Below are 18,803 nucleotides of genomic sequence, written 5' to 3' on the forward strand. Positions count from 1 at the left end.
CCATCCGTGTATTGTTAGCCTTCATTGCATTGCTCATCAGTCGTGATGTGTTTTCTCCCCCCCCGTCCATCATTATTCCTTGGGGTAGCCTTGCTTCCCTGTGATAGAGCAACTTGACAGAATACTGCTTTTTTTTCTTGTAGGGTTACCCTTGCTTTGTCTAAAGTTCTTCAGAGGATGTTGCTAAGTTTGCATAAAGTGAGATGGATGTATGTTGATCCCTGCATGTAGATAACGCGATGTAAGGAAGACTTGACAGTTTGTAAAAAAAACATTGTAGAGTCTTTAGTAGAGGTTTCTGACATCAATAACATGAACTGCAACAGTATTACGCACATTTATTCTTGACACACAGAACATTTTCTTTTGACAGAAGCTTTTAGTAAAAGTGCATTGGGACAGCCTGAATTGGTGAAAATGTTGAATGTTCTTTTTTTGAGCCGGCAATTGACATCCAGCAGAACACAATGTTCTGTTTAGCACAGTAGACACAAAACGCTGGAGTAACTCAGCGGGCAGCTCAGGCAGCAGCTCTGGAGAGAAGGAATGGGTGATGTTTCGGGTTGAGACCCTTCTTCAGACTTCTGTTTAGCAAGATTTTCTAAGGAACAATGACAAATAACTTGCTGAGCACAAACATAATTAAGGTTATTTACTTTTCATGGCTGTCTCGTGGCTTCAAGCATTGCCCTTGAGCACATATTCTAATAGGATTCTGTCACAGGCAATACTTCTCTTTATTTAAACATTTATTTGATATGTTTTGTGTTGGGATGGTGTTGAATTGTTTTCTCCAGGTACATGGAGAGTATGAGAAATGATTCTTGAGCTATTATTTTCCATTTGAGCATATGTTCTGAGCTTCCCTTTTTATGCCACATTTCTTCACTCCACTCCCTACTTTTTGGAGCATTAAAAAAAAAAATGCTTAAAATTAAATATGAATGGAAAATGCTACAGATACCCAGCATGGCAGGTAACATCTATGGCTATGGAAACAAAGCTAATGTTTCAGATCAACGATCTGATGAAGGATGAATCATTAACTCTGATTGACCCGAGGATCTTTGGGATTTTCTGTTTATTTTGTATCTCGCACAACTTCTTTTGCTTTGAGATCAATCTATAATTGCAGTCTGTAGTGTTTAAATTAATCTGTGGATGCCGAGGGGTAGTCAATGTATTGCGTCGAGTCTCTGCACTGGTCCTGACCTGAAATGTCAACTACCCCTTTGCCTGCAGATGGTGCTCAACCCCCAGAGACCCTGCAGCAATTTGTTTCTTCCTATCCTTAACAACCTTAGTTAGCCACAGGTTTTTATTGCAAAGATGATCATTCCTTAAAAGAATATATATTGTGAGTGATTCATTATTTCTTTAATTGCCGATCATTACTTGCCTGTTATAATCTTTGAACCTAGTTTTCTAATCTACTTTGGCTGGTTCACCTGTCATAACTATGTACTTCCATTATGTTCATTATAAAGTTCCTTCATGTTATGATCCCTCTTCTCAAAGGGTTCTTTGCTGCATGGTTATTTGTCCTGTTTTTCTGTGCAATACTCAATCTGATTTATTGGTCTTTCTGGTCTATAATTGTAGTACTCCATTGCTGAATGATAGCCATGCAGTTAAGTAGCTGCCTCGTGTTGCTCTCTCTGGGTGAGAGGGTGCACAGAGGAGATCTAAATGTTTTTTTAGAGAAACAGGAAAGAATGCAAATATTGGGGTGTTGCAGAAATAAATTTGAAACTCTTCCCTCACTTTCAAGTTACCATTTTAATTGTCGACCCTGCATAGGACAGACATAAAATGCTGAAGTAACTCTTGCTATGGAGGGAGTGCAGCGTAGGTTTACAAGGTTAATTCCCGGGATGGAGGGACTGTCACATGCTGAGAGAATGGAGCAGCTGGGCTTGTACACTCTGGAGTTTAGAAGGATGAGTGGGAATCTCATTGAAACATATAAGATTGTTAAGGGCTTGGACACACTAGAGGCAGGAAACATGTTCCCGATGTTGGGGGAGTCCAGAACCTGGGGCCACAGTTCAAGAATAAGGAGGAAGCCATTTAGAACATAGACGAGGAAACATTTTTTCGCACAAAGAGTGGTGAGTCTGTGAAATTCTCTGCCTCAGAGGGCGGTGGAGGCAGGTTCTCTGGATGCTTTCAAGAGAGAGCTAGATAGGGCTCTTAAAAATAGCGGAGTCGGGGGATTTGGGGAGAGAAGGCAGGAACGGGTTACTGATTGGGGATGATCAGCCATGATCACATTGAATGGCGGTGCTGGCTCGAAGGGCCGAATGGCCTAGTCCTGCACCTATTGTCTATTGTCTAACTCGGTGGGACAGGCAGCATCTTTGTAGAGAAGGAATGGGTGACGTCTCTGGTCGAGACCCTTCTCCAGACTCTGCCTCTACCCGAAATGTCACCCATTCCTTCTCTCCAGAGATGCTGTCTGACCCGCTGAGTTACTCCAGCATTTTGTGTCTATCTTCTGTTTAAACCAGCATTTGCAGTTCTTTCCTACACACGACCCTAGATAAAAACCTGATAAATGCACGTGTTTCTCTTCAGAAATGCTGGTTTGTTTGTTTCCAAATTAAAAAATATATATATTTTGGATAACTGCATTGTAAATTCTCGCTTTGCTATAAAATGGTCATTGGATTTGTTTGCGTCTCAGGCTCAACAACAGTTAGGATATGTCCAGGCTTCATCTGGCGTGAGTGCTGGCCGTCCAGGTGACTATTATGTGCCAGTCACTGCCTCGATACAAATGAATGGAGGCAGGGCCGTCATGCCTGTGGGGTACTATGTCGTGCCACAAATCATCCCTCAACAAACTGCCATGATGGCGGAAGGAAGATATGATGCTGGTGCCAGATTTGGGACAGGAGCATCTCTCAATATCCCGGTAGGTTTAATGGCAGCTGGCATTGTACCACAGTATAACTTGTAACCCTACCTAATGTTCTCTGTGTTTTTAGCTTGAAGACACTTTGCATGATTTTGTAACTTTACCATTTGTGCATTATGATACGGAAACAGCTACAAATATAATGCCAGGGGCGGCAAAGTGGTGCAGCGGGTAGAGCTGATGCCTCCCAACGTCAGAGATCTAGGTTTAGTCCTGACTTTGAGTACTGTCTGTGTGAATTTTGTGTTCTCCCTGTGACCACGTGGATTTCCTCTGGGTGCTCTGGTTTCCTCCCACATCCCAAAGACATACTGGTTTGTACCATTACTGGTCTAGCCTCTGTAAAATTGCCCCTAATGTGCAGGTAATGGAATAGCATAGTGCTAGTGTTGACAGGTGATTGATGGTCGTCGTGGGCAGATGGGCCTGTTCCCATACCGTATCTCGAAACTAAACTTCCCAAATAATGGTGACTAATTATCCTAATCTGTAGTAATTAATATATTTGCAAAACCTGTGCACCCATCCTGTGTTGCCTGATTTTTTTTTTGTGCTTTAAATTTTTTTTTTTTATTATCATGGTATCAAATTTGAAGAGGTAATCAGTCTCAGGAATACCGAGCTTGTCTGTTTTGTACCATTCCCAGTCTATCTAGTTGCATTAACTTATAGGGAGGCAAGTAAACGTGTGGGAAAGCTTTCAGAAATTCTTCCCCGATTTTCCTAAAAGAGTTCCAGAAAAGCATGCATACTTGACACTGGCTAGCTTGCATCTCTTGCAAGTTCACACGCCATTCTATGCCCATAGTCACTGAGAGCTATGTTAGGCTCACTCACTGATTTTGAACCCCACTTTATTTCTGCTTTTTAATGATAATTATTTATCACCCTCTTAAAAAAAAATTATAACATCATCCATTTTGGTGGTCTCCTTGGGTAAGTTCTGACTTGACTGTGTATATGCCTTGTAATGGCCCAGAGTTTCTGTAAACTTCCTGGATACTTTGGAATGATTATATTTTCCCTTGATCTTAAATAGTTTAAACTCGCTCCAACATATTTATTTACGATGTAAAGTCCTCCTAGCAATGTTTTCTGATTGTTTAAATGCGCAGCTGCACTGATCTAGTTGCTTGAGATCACAGTCCCCTGTTTAGTTTAGAGATATAGTGCGGAAACAGGACCTTCGGCCCACCGAGTCCACACCGACCAGCGATGCCCGCACATTAACACTAACCTACACTGGGGACCATTTTTACATTTATACCAAGCCAATTAACCTACAAATATGTGCATCTTTGAAGTGTGGGAGGAAATCGAAGTTCTCGGAGAAAACCCACGCAGGATATGGGGAGAAAGTACAAACTCTGTACAGCCAGCACCTGTAGTCAGGATCGAACCCGGGTCTCTGGCACTGTAAGGCAGCAACTCTACTGCTGCGCCCTGTGTTGTGGCAGTGCCAAAAATGTACAATGTATGCAAACTGGGCACGGGCAAGTGTTTTGTATGAGCAAGCCATCATATCTGGGACGTGGACCCTTTCTTTTGAGCAACATGTGCTTTTAAAAAAGTTTCCCCCATTTCTCTAAATTCTTGTTTAATATCATTTGTGTTGCACTGTTGTGGTTTGTTTCTTCACATTACTTTTGATGACAATATATAGGGCTTGACATGAATAAACTAGTTTGCAACCTGCTGCATAGTATTTTTATTCATTCATTAATAGGCTTATGTTTGTTCCCCATTGCTAATTGCCCTTGAGGATGCAGCAGTGAATTGCCTTCATGAATTGTTGCAGCCCTGCTGGTGAAATTTCTTCCACCATGCTCTTGAATAGGGAGTTTCAGGATTTGGAGCCTGCAATCAAGGCATTATGTAGCCACAGTTAGAGGGGTGTGGAACTTGGAGAGGAACTTACAGATTGTGTTGCCCTTCTTTGAGGAGGTTACCTGTTTGGAGATCCTGAGGAAGTAGTCTGAGCATGTAACAGTGGTGCATGTTGTGGATGGTGTACACTGCAACCACAACAGTGGTGGTGGATGCGGTACCATTCAGGAGGCTGGCTCTTCATACAAGGAGAGAACGAGGAGATTGGGACCATGCTTTTTGAAGTTTGGGTGTGCAGTTTCCTCATAGACGCTTATAAATTGGTAAAATGGCTTGACCAGCTGGACGCAAGGCGGATGTTTCTTTGACTGAGCAATCCAGGATTTGGATGAGGAAGATTTAGTGTTTTTTTTAAACTGGATCTTTGCAACTTGCTGCCACGAGCACTTGCAAAGAGATGTCGTCGCCTATAAAAGGCTCGTTTCTTAACTGTCTCAAGGCAAAATATTGTTATTAAAGGGACTTGTCTGTGTGCAAATGTTTTGAAAGGCGTAAACTGGAGAGGGAAAAAAACAAAAGAAAAACTTAAAGTACGCAAGCTAAGTTGGGTTGTACTAAACAATGTTGGTTAAATTAAAAAGCACATTTTATTTTTCTCTTAATTTAGCCACCACCACCTGGTTGTCCTCCCAGCGCAGCTCAGCTCGCAGCCATGCAGGGTGGCAATGTCGTCCTATCCCAAAAAAAAGGAAACTGGGTTTCCGGAGGTTCTGATGGTGGTTACGCTATGTGGTAATTAGATGAAAGCCCGAACAAGAACATGCAGTGGAAGAAGCAATTAGCTGTGCCATTTATTTAGACCAGTATTGGGTGTTTTGCAATTGCTTAGCCTTGTAGTATCTTTTAAAAGCATTTTCTTCAAACAATTTTTTTTTTGGGGGGGGGGGGGGGGGGGGGGGAATTGTTGCCATATGCAACAAAACAGATTGAATGGTGGAGAAGGGGAAAGAGATGTGAACAACATTTTTTTTTTTTGCTTTTTGTGTTTAAGAATTAAAATAAAGACAAATCTAAACAATCAATAAGTAGCACCATTTATGATGATTCGGTGTTGACATGTATCAGACAGCGGCACTAAGATCACAAACTGCTGTATCTCATGCTATATTTCTGTGCTGATTTGGCCATGGCAGACATATGCAAGTAACGTCTGCACAGTGATTGTATGCATATTGCTGTTCAACAAGAAAAATTAAGTGATAAAATGTCTTTTAGTTTTATTACAAAATGCAATTTTGGTGGATATTAATGCCATGCCCAGTGGATTTAATTGCGCTAATTACTGAGGTCTGAATGCCTGAGCTTTTTATAACATGCTAAGTGCACCTGGAATCTTTTCCTTGGTCTAATTGCGCAAATAATAATCATTTGAAGGAGATGCATTTATTTCTCCTCTGCTCTGCTTACTTATTGAACAATCACATTATCGTATTTTGCTATATGATTTTGCCCAGACTGTCAAAAGCAATGTTTGTGATAGTGCTTTTGGCTGCTCTCTCAAATCTCTCGAAGAGTACTTCAATTATTTAGTTTCACTATCTCAGCCAGTTTCTTGGCTCTTTCGGTATCACAGATTTCACTTTGTGCTTTGATCCCAAGGGGAGCAGTGTTGGCCAATAATTTTAGCTTCTAAAGTGCACTGCTGATTTGAATTTGCTGTTTAAAAGTCGAGGCGACAATTCTGAAAATCAACGGCCCACTTTTAAAGTTGGGAAGCGCAACCTCAGTAAAAGGACCCTGAGATCTTTGGAACTGTCACCAGTACAAGCTTGTGTTGTTCTGCATAATGTTTCCTGTAACCCAGATGCTTTGTTTTCTTTCTGCCGTGTACAAGAAGCTGGCAGCTTTGTGTGGCTAAAGATAAAAAATTTAAGCTTGCGTGTTATAGAAATGTAACCTTGGTCAATTAGAGAGTAGGCACTCATGATTAAACTGTATTGGATAAATGTATTAAAAAAAATTCAAACTTTAATATGGACTTGTGGTATTTAAGCCTTAAATTGAACAAGGCTATCTTTCCCTCTCAACCTGCTTTCTCCCCATAACACCTGTACTAATCCAGAATCTGTCAATCTCTGCCTTAAAGAATATTAATTGACTGGGCCTCCACAGCCTTCTGTGGAATGAATTCCACAGATTCACCATCCTCTGACTAAAGAAATTCCTCCTTGTCTCCTTTTATTCTGAGGCTGTGCCTTCTGGTCCTAGACTCTCCCACTAGTGGAAACATCCTCTCCACATCTACTCTATCCAGGCCTTTCACTATTTGGTAAGTTTCAAAGAGGTTCCTCTCATCTTTCTAAACTAGATATTATTAAAAGTAAATTAAAAAAATATAAAAAATTGTAGGTTAGATGAAGACTTTCTCTGTTTAAATAACCAAGTAATGTCAAAGTAACAATCCACAGCATGTACATTTCACATCCATATAATAAGGTGAAACTACAAGCATTTTAAGCATATTGAAGGAATGTTATGTACTTTATTTGCATTCATAATGCTTGCAATACATTGATTGAAAAATCTCATAAGAACAAGATATTTCTTGTATTTTACAGCTAGTTTTAGGAGGGTGAAATGAACTATATTGTGAGCCAAAATTCATTAAAATATCTCCATTTATATAACCAGCTTATGTCTAAATGTTTTAAAGTGCTTTGTACACAATGAATTGCTTTATGAAATGCTATAACTATGAAGATACAATATTTAACAACTTTTTAATGTACTCGATATGCATTAAATAATTATACAAATTAATTTAAAAATCCAAATTGCACGTTATTGCAACAAAAACGCTACATCATACATTAATTTCTCAACACTTGCAAAAAAATCAGGCGATATTTTTCAGAAACCAGGTTTGAGATGTGAAGAATTAAGCTCTGCTTAAAGTGTAGTTAGCAAGTCGAATAGGCTAGTTTTTATTGTTTTAGACACGAACGGAGCCAAGCAGCCAGTATATTAAGGCAGATAGTGAAAGATTTTGTTGAAACATCCAAGATCCTAGGCATGGAATGCACTTGTTATATTTTCCAACTTTCCCTTCAAATTAAGTGAGCGAATAGTATACAACACAAAGTGAATAAATAGCAGTTGTGGATCCACTGTGTAGCCTCGGTGGTTAATTGAACTGGAAAAATACTGCTACCTGACTGGTAACCTGATCCTATCCTGATTTTGACTCTGTAATTAATTATATGACAAATTGCAAATGGCATTTGGAGAAACCAGTTCTTCCCATCTATTGTTAATCGTTTTAAGTACAAGTAATTTAAACTATTTGATCCCATAGTTTCCGCCCCAGACTTAAGTAGATCTTCCATTAGTTAAAAAAAAATCAAATTCTGACAGAACAAAATACAAAAAAGACAAAGTGCTGGAGTAACTTGGTAGATTCGGTAGCATCTCTGGAGAACGTGGATAGGGGGCGTTTCGTGTCTGTAACTGGTAGGTGAAGACAGGTGAGGGGGTTTGATTGGCAGTAAGGTGGACAAAGGCTAGAGATGAAAAGGAGACGAGGATGTCAGATAAGGATAGAAGAGTGGAATGTGAAGCCAGAGGGTGGGATGTAGGGGATGGAAAAGGGCCGGATAGTGGGAGAAATTGATGCACACATGGGCAAGTTGGGGTCAAAAGGTCTTTGTCTGCTGTACAAGTCCATGACACACCAGGGTGAGACGGGGAGGGGGGGGGGAAGTTACCTAAAGTTCAAGAATTCAGTGTGTTTATACTGTTGGGTTGCAAGCTTTGATATAGTGTACCTTTAGACATCTCCCTTGTACCAGTTTATTTTCTGCATCAGTGAGTCTGAAGAAGGGTCTCGACCCAAAACGTCGCCTATTTCCTTTGCTCCATAGATGCTGCCTCACCCGCTGAATTTCTCCAGCATTTTTGTCTGTACATTACAAGATGCTCTCCCATCCTTTACCAATGACATAAAAACATAATATTCATTGAAATGGCTTAAAGAAACAGTCAAATAAATGTTAACATTTAAAAGATATGTTATGTTTGGGTTGAATATTTCCATGATAAAATGGGGAACAGGAGCAGGGTGACTATCCAGCCTCCCTCACCTGCTCTGCCATTGAGGTCCTCACTAATCTGGTCCATGGCCTCAGCTCCACTTCCCTGCCGGTTCCACACAATGCTCACTTCCCATGTAATCCAATGACCCGGCCAACACAGCCTTACACACACTTAACTCAGCCTCCATGGCTGCCTGGGATAGAGCATTCCAAACAATCAATCTTCGGGTAAAATACCCCCCCCCCCCCCCCTCATCTCCATCCCAGTGGCTGATCCCCCAAGATTAGTTCTAGATGCTTCTGGAAGGGAAGTTCCTCCTTGCATCTTCCATCTGGGCTCATTGCAGCCTTCAGAACTCATTATTGAATTCTACAATTTCAGGTAACTTGATTTCTCTCTATATCATGCATCCATCCGTGATACTGGCCTGGCATGTTTGGCTCCTACCCCTACTTTTTCTTTCTGGGAATAGAGGTCATGCTCAGACTGATTTTTCCAGGCACATCTATCTACTCAGCATTTCACAACTCATACATTCTTTTGTTTTCACTCTCAAACTATTCCCATTCAGTCAGTGACCAGATAACCTTGTTTACAGCTTGTCCCCATGGTTGTAAATTTCGTATCCATTCTTGGAGCTTGCAAATTGGAAGAGAAATTCCACATGTTAAAGAAACCTGAAATGTTTTTGGACATGTGAAGAATTACAATGATTTTCATCGTTGACTTGAATGTAACAATAGTGCATTACAAAATAAGTGGGCACTTTTTAATGTATTCTTTCACCTAACACCCAGTTTTGCAACACAACCTGGAAGTGACATCAATTACTGGATTTTGAGGCTTGGGTAAGTTCCAGCAATTCAGTCCTGTAAAAGAGGGCTTTCTAACTATAAAATGCCAGAATATCTTCCAAGTTTCCATGGTATATGATGAAAAGATCTGTTGTAAGTAATGCAAGCATAACACATTCAATCGTGATTTTTTTCCAACCCAAAAGTCTTATATGATTACGGGACCACTCACTAATCCTGATGTATAGATCTGCTCTACTGCTCATACACATCAAGGAGACTGCTGCCTTAGATTACTGGAAGAGCAATTACTAATAGAACATACACAGGAGGGCTTATTCACAAGTGACACTGGAGACTAACCAGACAACTGGACAGGAAACGCGTTACCAGCCAAGTAAGAAGTCCTGAAGATATATTGAATCACATGAGGAGATTGGCACAATCCACATATTATATTCTCTACATAATCATTTAGCAAGGAGAGGCTAAAGAGAAAGCTTATTTGCGCTAGTAAGCATGGAAGCCGTTTCCTCCACTAATAAATTGAATGTGACAAAGCCTCTAGAACAACCAGTTATGCAAGGAGACCTGTCGTAGCATCCTCCTCTGCATCATTCCCATTTGCCTTCAGGTCAACCAGCGTTTGGGCAAAACTGCTCCATTCGTCATTCCGTGGAACGGCAATTTGCTGAAAAGTAAAACATAATATTCATGTAGACAGATTGTGGCTGTCACTACCACAGCCACTCCAGGAGCTGGGCTGTATTACAATGACTCCAACCATGATGGAAGCCTGTGGAGATGGTGAGAGGACTTGCTGAACTCCACCAAACCAGTGCACTCTTTAGGACGGGTGGGAAAAGCAACTAGCAACCTTTGAAGGCAAACCCTTACCTCGCCAACGTCATAAATCAACACTTGGCCTTCTGAATCTCCCACTGCAATCTCTCGTCCTGACTGCGCCCAACGCACACGATGCAACGCAGGGTTTCCCTCCATGGTGACGCTTGCAGTGGGAACCTGCATTTCACAAATCATGGCTTAGTTTCAAGTGCAGAAGGTATTTTTATACCGTGTAATAAAGCAATGAGAATCAATCTGGCTTTCACATTCACAATGTATTAAAGTAATAAATCGTGAATCACCTTGTCATAACAGGAGTGGTCTGGCCTTGCTCCAAGAACATTTAATTGTGCAGCATTCTATTATGCAGTAGAAGATTGATTTTGCTGAAGTGAGTCACAGTAACAACCATTTCTGGTTTGTTTTGTGTCATTACAGAATCGTTCATCACCCTGGATGTGACTGTCGTGTGACAGAAACGTGCTGATATCATTGCTGTGGGATGTAACTTTTGGAGTATTTTAAGGGAACATGACATAATGTCCTGGAAATGCGCAATATGAATAATCCCAGGACAACATAAAAAACTCATTAAAAAAACGGCAGCAAAATACAGGAGGACTTGGGTAAGTACAAGAGTAACTTTCCACCACCTCCCCCACGCATTGCTCACCACTCTTCTGCCATTTTGACACCTCCCCCATCTCCTCCCCAAAGCTCAATATTCAATACTTTATTTGTCACATAGGCAACTGCACAGTGAAATGCTTTTTACACATATTACACATGCAGGACATGCCAGTTTTGGCGTCATTATTCAAAGTTGGCCCGCGCACTCGATGTACTGGAGCAGTTCCCTTGAACCAATGTCCCTCTCTTCTGTGTCCCGGGGGGTGCCTTCTACAGCCAACCTTGAAAGCGCAGGAGGCATTACCCCGGTTCACCCTCCTACCTTGCTCCTCGAGTCCGACGTCTCCAGCTCCCTCCCGATTATGCCGAGCAACGAGCCTTCAGGCAGGTTCCTGGTCCTGCCGACTGATGAGCCATCGGGCGGGCCCTGACGAACTCTGACCCCTTGCCCCCAGCACACAAGTGCCAGTCAAATAATGCCCTTTTCACTCCCTTCCCATCAACACTCCTCAACCACACACAAGACTGCTGGAATGCACGCCAGTCCTTAGTCCAAGGTCTGTGGTTGACCACCCAAGTCCAATTTTTGGAGAAGTGGCCCAGGTGACATTTCCGACAGAATTTTGATGCTGTGGGATACTGTTCATTCCAGCACATCCTTCAGCTGCACTGGAGGTCTGGTCAAAAGTCACTTGTCTGCTTCTAAATGTTACCTGTTGCTCCACAGCTAAAGATTGGCTTGTCAATCGATTTTACGTCATCAAGTTCAGCATCCATCTGATGTCTCTTACACGTCACAGCAAAGTTAGAAACAGATGAAGCTTCCCACGGAACATTCCCATAACGGAAGAAATCAATGTGGAGACAAGCCAAGAATCTGGAATTCTTTGCGCATGGTTTTAATGAAGAAATCGGGAAATTTGCCTGGCCACTTCCGTGCACGGTTCACCTTGGTGCAGCTGATATGTGCCTGGCATCGGTGGCATGCCGAATAATGTCACGGGTCAGTTCACCGCCATTGCAGGCATAATTGAGAGCTCCCAAGACCAACTTACTACCTTCGTCATTTACAAAAGGACAGGAACACACGGTGTAGGATCTAGAATTTCGGTGTCAACTAAAGGGCACATCGATGTTTTTACCCAGCATTTGCCAACCTTGGTGTGTCCTGGACAGGATTATGGAAAACAATCCAGTGGAGCTCCCTTCACTAATCACTGCTCCTTTATGCAAGTATACCAAGTACTGTGGCTATAATGGGAAGAGACGGTTAACTGTGACGTTTCTCCATGTGGCAACTGTAAATTCTGCATGGAGTTCCTGACCTGAATTGTACAACTCTTTACCACATGAATGTGTGTGAAAATCACATTAGGGTTGCTTTAAATGTATTCTTACCCAATTTCACATTTTCTTTCGCAGGGGTTGTCAAGGGACGGTACATATTGTTCACAACAAAAGAAGCAAAATCTAATATCTGTGCCTGTGTGTCTCAATATTCAGAATAGTCCGATTTCTCTTCCATAGAGGTCTGTGACTTCTCAAACCGGCTGCCTTGATTCAGAGAGATTAGAAACTCTAAGGGGAATCCAATCTGCATTCTCCACTCTTATGTGGAGTGATGTTCCAATATAAAACATAGAATTGTACAGCACAAGAACAGGCCATTTGTCCCACAATGTCAGTGCCAAACATGATGTCAATACCATCACATATCTACCTGCACATAACCCGTATCCCTACATATCCATGTGCCTATCGAAAAGTCACTTAAATGCCAATATCGTATCTGCTTCCACCTCCACCTCCTGGCAACACGTTCCAGGGATTCACTCTGTAAAAATAAAACTGGTCTTGCACATCTTCAATATATTTTGCTGCCCAAAATTTCCATTAAATAATATATTCACCAACCAAAAGTCATTTAGGGACACTTTAAATGTATTTGTGCTCAATTTTGTTGTTGTTTTACAGTGAAGATAGACACAAAATGCTGGAGTAACTCAGCGGGTCAGGCAGCATCTCTGGAGGGAAGGAATAGGTGATGTTTTGGGTCGAGACCCTTCTTCAGACTGCTTTATCTAGAGGAGTTTGAAGAAGGGTCTTGACCAAAATCGTTACCTGTTCCTTCTCTCCAGAGATGCTGCCTGACCTGATGAGTCACCCCAGCATTTTGTGTCCATCTTGATTTACAGCCATTGGTTTTCTTGACTCACCTCAGAATCTTCATTCAAATTCCAAAGATCGAGTCGACCCATACCATCAACGCAGGCAAAGAGTGCCGGGTGGATAGGAGACCACATGACATCAAACACATAGTCGGAACTGTCCTCAAAGGAATACAAGGACTTGTTGCTCTAAACAAAGAAAAATTCTGTTGACTTAAGGGATGAGCAGACAGTTTACACAACACTCTTTAGACACGTTGAATGATTAATGAAAGGTAAGCAAAACCGGTACAATGCCCATACTATCAATTTCAAGTGATCCACAATAACAACCCACGGTAGCAGGCTGTGGTGAACATCACATTGAGTAAATACTGTTCCCACATCAGCAGATCTAAGACTCAGATCAAAATCAAATCATCTACATCTTTCCCATCTAACCCAGGGCCTGAAATAATCTCATTCAGTATAGACTACAGGCTGAACCAGAAACCTTGTGTCTATCTTTGTTTTTTAAATCGGCATTTGCAGTTCCTACCTACACACTTTCTTGGTCTACCTGGCTGAGAGAAGGAAATCTTTGTGTCACAGATTTATTTCGAGCTATTTACAGATCAAAATATTTTTCCTTTTTCTCCAGAGATGTTGCCCAACCTGCTGAGTTATTCCAGAACTTTGTGTCTCTCTTAAACTAATCTCTGTCTGCATATAATCCATATCTTTCCATTCTCTGCATGTCCATGTGGCTTATCTAAAAGCATCGTAAACGGCACTATCGTATCTGCCCCTACTATCACCCCTGGCAGCACGCTACAGGCACCCACCACTGTCTGTGTAAAAAAAACTTGCCATGCTCATCTCATAGAGTTATGCAGCGTGGAAACAGGCCCTTCAACCCAACTTGTGCATGCTCTATCTACACTAGTCCCACCTGCCGTGTTTCTGTCAGATTCCTCTAAACTTTTCCTACCTGTATACCTGTCCAAATGTCTTCTAATGTCCTTTCAGTGTTGCCCCTCTAAACTTAAAGCTATGCCCCCCCCTAGTCTTTAGCATTTCAGATCGCTTTTGGTATTGGTGGCAATGTGATCGTGGAAAGGGTTGCTTAAATACTCAGTGGAAGCATATCAGTGTAGTCTACTAATATCCATTGGTGCCTACCTTAGTTGACCAAAGCTTCACAGTCCAGTCAAATGATGAAGTGATAAAGAGATGAGAGAAGTCCACTGCTCCTGCTGCTGTGTGACAATGGATCCCTGTCACTGGACCCTGGTGTCCTTCAAACATCTCAATGATTCCAGCTTTGCTGTAATTTATAGACAAACCGTCACTTTGCAAATTCGAAGTTTGTGTTCTTGCTTCAGCAGCTGTGTGGGACCGAAAGCATTTCGACCAGCTTGACTTTGATCGTACTCTGCATTTTAATCGAACCATGTATAGTTGTAGAGAGATACAGCACGGAAACAGGCCCTTCGGCCCACTAGATCTGTGCTGACCAACAACCACATATTTACACTGATCCTTTGGCACTCGGGTCTCTGGCACTGCACAGCAGTGGCTCCATCAGCTGATTCTGACTCTCAATTGAAATAATCTCCATCTTATTCTTCTTTTTCTTCCTCTCCTTAACTCTCTAATATTCACAATTACCTCTGCCTTGAAGTATTTTGACAGGGCACATGAAAACCTTCCAGACTCAAATTATGAGTTCAACAGTTTCAGATAATGATTCTAATATTCTCATTTTCACCTTGGCGAGGATGATATTCTGTTTTCTCATCGTGTCTCATTACCAGCCTCTGGCCTTGCAACATCATCTGTCCTGTCATTCCAGCTCTCCACCTTATCGCAGATTTTGCCGTTTGTTCTCTCCCCTGCCTTTCCCCTTCTCCGCAACTCAAAACACTGGTTTTCACCTTTTCCCCCAGATCTGATGAAAAGTCATCAACTTGAAATGTTGAATCAATTCCTCTCTCCACAAATGTTGCCAGATGAGGATTTCTAGCAGCTTGTTCTTATGTCAAGACTGGAGCTTAATTTATAAAGCAAATTCACTGGTGGACATTATTTAAGGATTAATTGCAATTCAATGTATGCCTCTGTTCCACAGTTTGGAATAATGAGTGAACATTTTAGAAGTTTACATTTAATTTTATATTTTGTAATGGACGAAGATGCAAAGGTATTCAGACCAAGCGTCACAAAAGAGAAAAGCAGAAGGGTAAGATTCAGGAGGAAAGTTGAATCCTTGTTAACTAAAGTTGTGAGATGTATTTATCACAGAGCAGGAATGCTGTACCCAAACAGCAGAAATGTAGCTGTAACCCAAGGGTGGGAGAGTGGGGGGGGGGGCACAATATGTGAGCTGAACATCAACACCCTCCCATCCTGCCCTGCCTGAACTCTCATGGGCACACAAACTGAGCCACACTCTATCTCTGATCTCCATCATCTCATCTGTTCAGCAACAGTGCTGAAGCTCATGGCCAAGAACATTAAGCCTTCTATATTTGTATTATTACAGTAAATTTGCTTCACAAGTGCATTCTCCATACCTGCCAAGGCGACAAGCTGTGTACACTGAGCCTTCTTCACTGCCCACGACAAAGTTATTGATATCCCCCAGAGGGAAGGACATGGACGTTACAGCCACTGCCTTTGATTGCTTGTGTACCAGCTCAATACTATCCTGCAAAATAAAATTCAAACATAACAAGTGATTTTGTAAGTGAAGGATACAACATTGTGCATTTAGATCAATTATCATATGCAAGAGAAAAGGCTAAGGGCTAATATTACTGATGTGACAAATCTCAACAGCTCTACATTAGTGAGATCAAATGCATGGCTCCCACACCCAATCCACCCACAGAACTATTTATTTCGATCGCTGCAATATTGCCGGATTTTTCATGTCTATCTTGTTTTCACCCGTTTCAAAACCTGCAACTTAGTCTGTTCAGGGCTCTCCCCAAATTTCCTGAGCTTGACCCTGCATACACCCCATCCACATCCTCCTAACCGGTTTATTTACCAACGAGAGATGCTGCCTGACCCGCTGAGTTACTCCAGCACTTTCTGTTATTCTTCGGTCTGTACCAGCATCTGCAGTTCCTTTCTACAAACTGTTTATCTACCACATCTGTTCTAATCAACCACAGTGTAGCAGCAGTACAGTTGCTGCCTCACAGCGGCAGAGACCCAGGTTCGATCCTGACTATGGGTGCTGCCTGTACAGAGTTTGTACATTCTCTCCGTGGGTTTTCTCCAGGCACTCCGGTTTCCTCCCACACTCCAAAGACGTACAGGTTTGTAGGTTAATTGTAAATTGTCACTAATATGTGTAGGATAGTGTTAGTGTGCGGGGATCGCTGGTCGGCATGGACTTACCGGCCAAAGGGCCTGTTTCCGCACTATCACTAAAACTAAATTATTGGGTCCCTCTGTCCAAGCAAATTCAATTCAAAAATCCTCATCTTGATTTCCATCTTTATAAAATTCTCTCCCTGTGCCTTCTTCCAGTCAAACATCGTAGACCAGGTCTGCTAAGAATCTATTTCCACAGCTCTCGAACCTCACCAAAATCTGCACCTCCCACCCCACCCACACTGGTGGTGCAACCGTCTGCCACCATCATTCTATTCAAATTCTCTTCCCCTAAAACTTGCAAGAATCAAACAACTTGTCTTTAATTCTAACTTATTCATCAACAAAAAGCTGGTAATAACTAAATGCAAGTTCCTTACCTGTGGCTGAGACAGCATGTCCAGGCTCCAGGTACACAGTTTTCCATCAGTGGAAACGCTGACCAAGTTATGAGCGTTCTGAGTGCCAACGACATTGACACAGTACACAGGATGCTGTATTGTACAACAATTATACCAAAAGGTCAATGTAAAAGATGCAGAAAGTAACTATTTACTCGGGTCTTTTAAAGGACAATTTTATTCTTCAATTTGATGCATTTCCCAAATCCTACCACCACTTCATTCACTGGATCAATGTGATGCCAACATTTTCCGTCAATGGTATCATAAGGATTATTCTCACCGTGTGAGCTGCAGCGGACAGTGGAGTCCGCTGGACGGGCGTCTTCTTGTTACTGCGATTATCCCAAAGAACAATCTGACCAGAATATGTTCCACCCACCATAAGATTTGGATGAAACTGTGCAAAGCAGGCAGACATGACTTTTGACTGAAATAGAAAACAATTAAATATGATCATGTCTTCTCATTGAGTCGAGATTAAAGATAGTTTATTCATATTGACATTCCATCTTTACATTTCATCCTTGAGCACTTTTTGAATAGGATGTTAAACCACGAGGAAAGTTTCTGAATATTCACCACAAGCCTCTCAAATCTTTACACCTCAATCACGTCCCTGCCCAGCCTCCTCCACTGCAGGGAAAGCAAACACAGCCACAAACAAACACAGGGGGTGTAAAACATGTTTTTTTGTCCCTTCCTTCGGGGGAATGCGACTTTCTTGTCGTATCCCCCTTCTCTGCCTCCGTCTGCGCTGAGGCCTAATGGTGGAGCTGGCGGTCTCCAACCTGCGACCGACATCGAGGCTCCAGAGGCAGAGCCAGCCAGGACTTACAACGCGAGGCTGGCCGTCTTCGGGGCCGAGGCAGCGGCGGCCCGATTCGCTGATGTGGCGTTCCAGCTTTCGGCAGCGGCCCGGAGCCAAGGCAGCGGCACTCGGAGCTGTTGCAGCGGGACTCGGAGCTGATGCAGCAGGACTCGGAACTGATGCAGCAGTGGCCCGACTCGCTGATGCAGCGGGACTCGGAGCTGAGACTGTGGTGGGCCGACTCGGAGCGGAGACGGCGTTCTGGCTTTCGGCAGCGGCGACATCACCACGGAGGTCCGCTGGACTGGAGAGCGGCATCTCCGGCCTGGATCGCCTCAGCGCAGAGGAAGAACAAGGAGGGAAGGGACAGAGACTAAGACTTTTGCCTCCATCGCAGTGAGGAGGTGCCTGGTGAACTCACTGTGGTGGATGTTAATTTGTGTTTATTGTGTGTGTTGTTATTTATTATTATTATGTATGACTGCAGGCAACGTAATTTCGTTCAGACCGAAAGGTCTGAATGACAATAAAGGAATCAAATCAAAATCAACTCAAATCAAAAACTCCATCCCAGACAACATCCTGATGAAGTGAGAGAGGATCCCACTACTAGCAACATCTACCCATCTCCACAAGATTATCATATGTTAGAAAAGGCTAGAATTTTTTAACTGAATATACGTAAAAGACATTCAACAGATTGAACAATACCTGGCAGTGAAAGATGTACTCTGGAGTGGTCTTCTTAAACTTCATATTCCATATAAGGGCTACACCATCAGGTTCATTCAAAGCATCTTCATTGTTAGTGTATGATGCAACCAGTAATTCAGGATACTATTTAAAAAAAGATAGAAATGAGGGAAAGAAAAAAAATTGTTTAATTCACAGGTGCTAATGCAAAACATGATGCTCCCTTTCTACAATGTCATAGCAGCTTTAACATAG

The 18,803-nt window shown here is 42.2% G+C and overlaps 2 protein-coding genes across 6 annotated transcripts in view; one reads left to right on the forward strand and one right to left on the reverse strand.

The window, feature by feature from the left end:
• dazap2 (DAZ associated protein 2) overlaps nucleotides 1-6,779 on the forward strand; it is a 16,287-nt gene extending 9,508 nt beyond the window's left edge. For both annotated transcript variants that reach the window (XM_055664418.1, XM_055664419.1), the window contains exons 3-4: nucleotides 2,687-2,917; nucleotides 5,415-6,779. In XM_055664418.1, coding sequence (XP_055520393.1) covers nucleotides 2,687-2,917; nucleotides 5,415-5,543 — 360 coding nt within the window. In that variant the 3' untranslated portion in view covers nucleotides 5,544-6,779. The remainder of the gene's footprint in view (nucleotides 1-2,686; nucleotides 2,918-5,414) is intronic.
• A 490-nt stretch (nucleotides 6,780-7,269) lies between these two features.
• LOC129714671 (cytoplasmic dynein 1 intermediate chain 2-like) overlaps nucleotides 7,270-18,803 on the reverse strand; it is a 31,231-nt gene continuing 19,697 nt past the window's right edge. For all 4 annotated transcript variants that reach the window (XM_055664416.1, XM_055664414.1, XM_055664415.1 and 1 more), the window contains 8 exons: nucleotides 18,567-18,692; nucleotides 17,328-17,474; nucleotides 17,024-17,137; nucleotides 15,833-15,966; nucleotides 14,439-14,583; nucleotides 13,326-13,466; nucleotides 10,531-10,656; nucleotides 7,270-10,324 (listed from right to left, as the gene is read on the reverse strand). In XM_055664416.1, the coding sequence (XP_055520391.1) occupies nucleotides 10,211-10,324; nucleotides 10,531-10,656; nucleotides 13,326-13,466; nucleotides 14,439-14,583; nucleotides 15,833-15,966; nucleotides 17,024-17,137; nucleotides 17,328-17,474; nucleotides 18,567-18,692 (1,047 nt within the window). In that variant the 3' untranslated portion in view covers nucleotides 7,270-10,210. The remainder of the gene's footprint in view (nucleotides 10,325-10,530; nucleotides 10,657-13,325; nucleotides 13,467-14,438; nucleotides 14,584-15,832; nucleotides 15,967-17,023; nucleotides 17,138-17,327; nucleotides 17,475-18,566; nucleotides 18,693-18,803) is intronic.

This window comes from Leucoraja erinacea, chromosome 40 (genome assembly GCF_028641065.1).
Source record: "Leucoraja erinacea ecotype New England chromosome 40, Leri_hhj_1, whole genome shotgun sequence".
Taxonomy (NCBI): Eukaryota; Metazoa; Chordata; class Chondrichthyes; order Rajiformes; family Rajidae; genus Leucoraja; species Leucoraja erinaceus.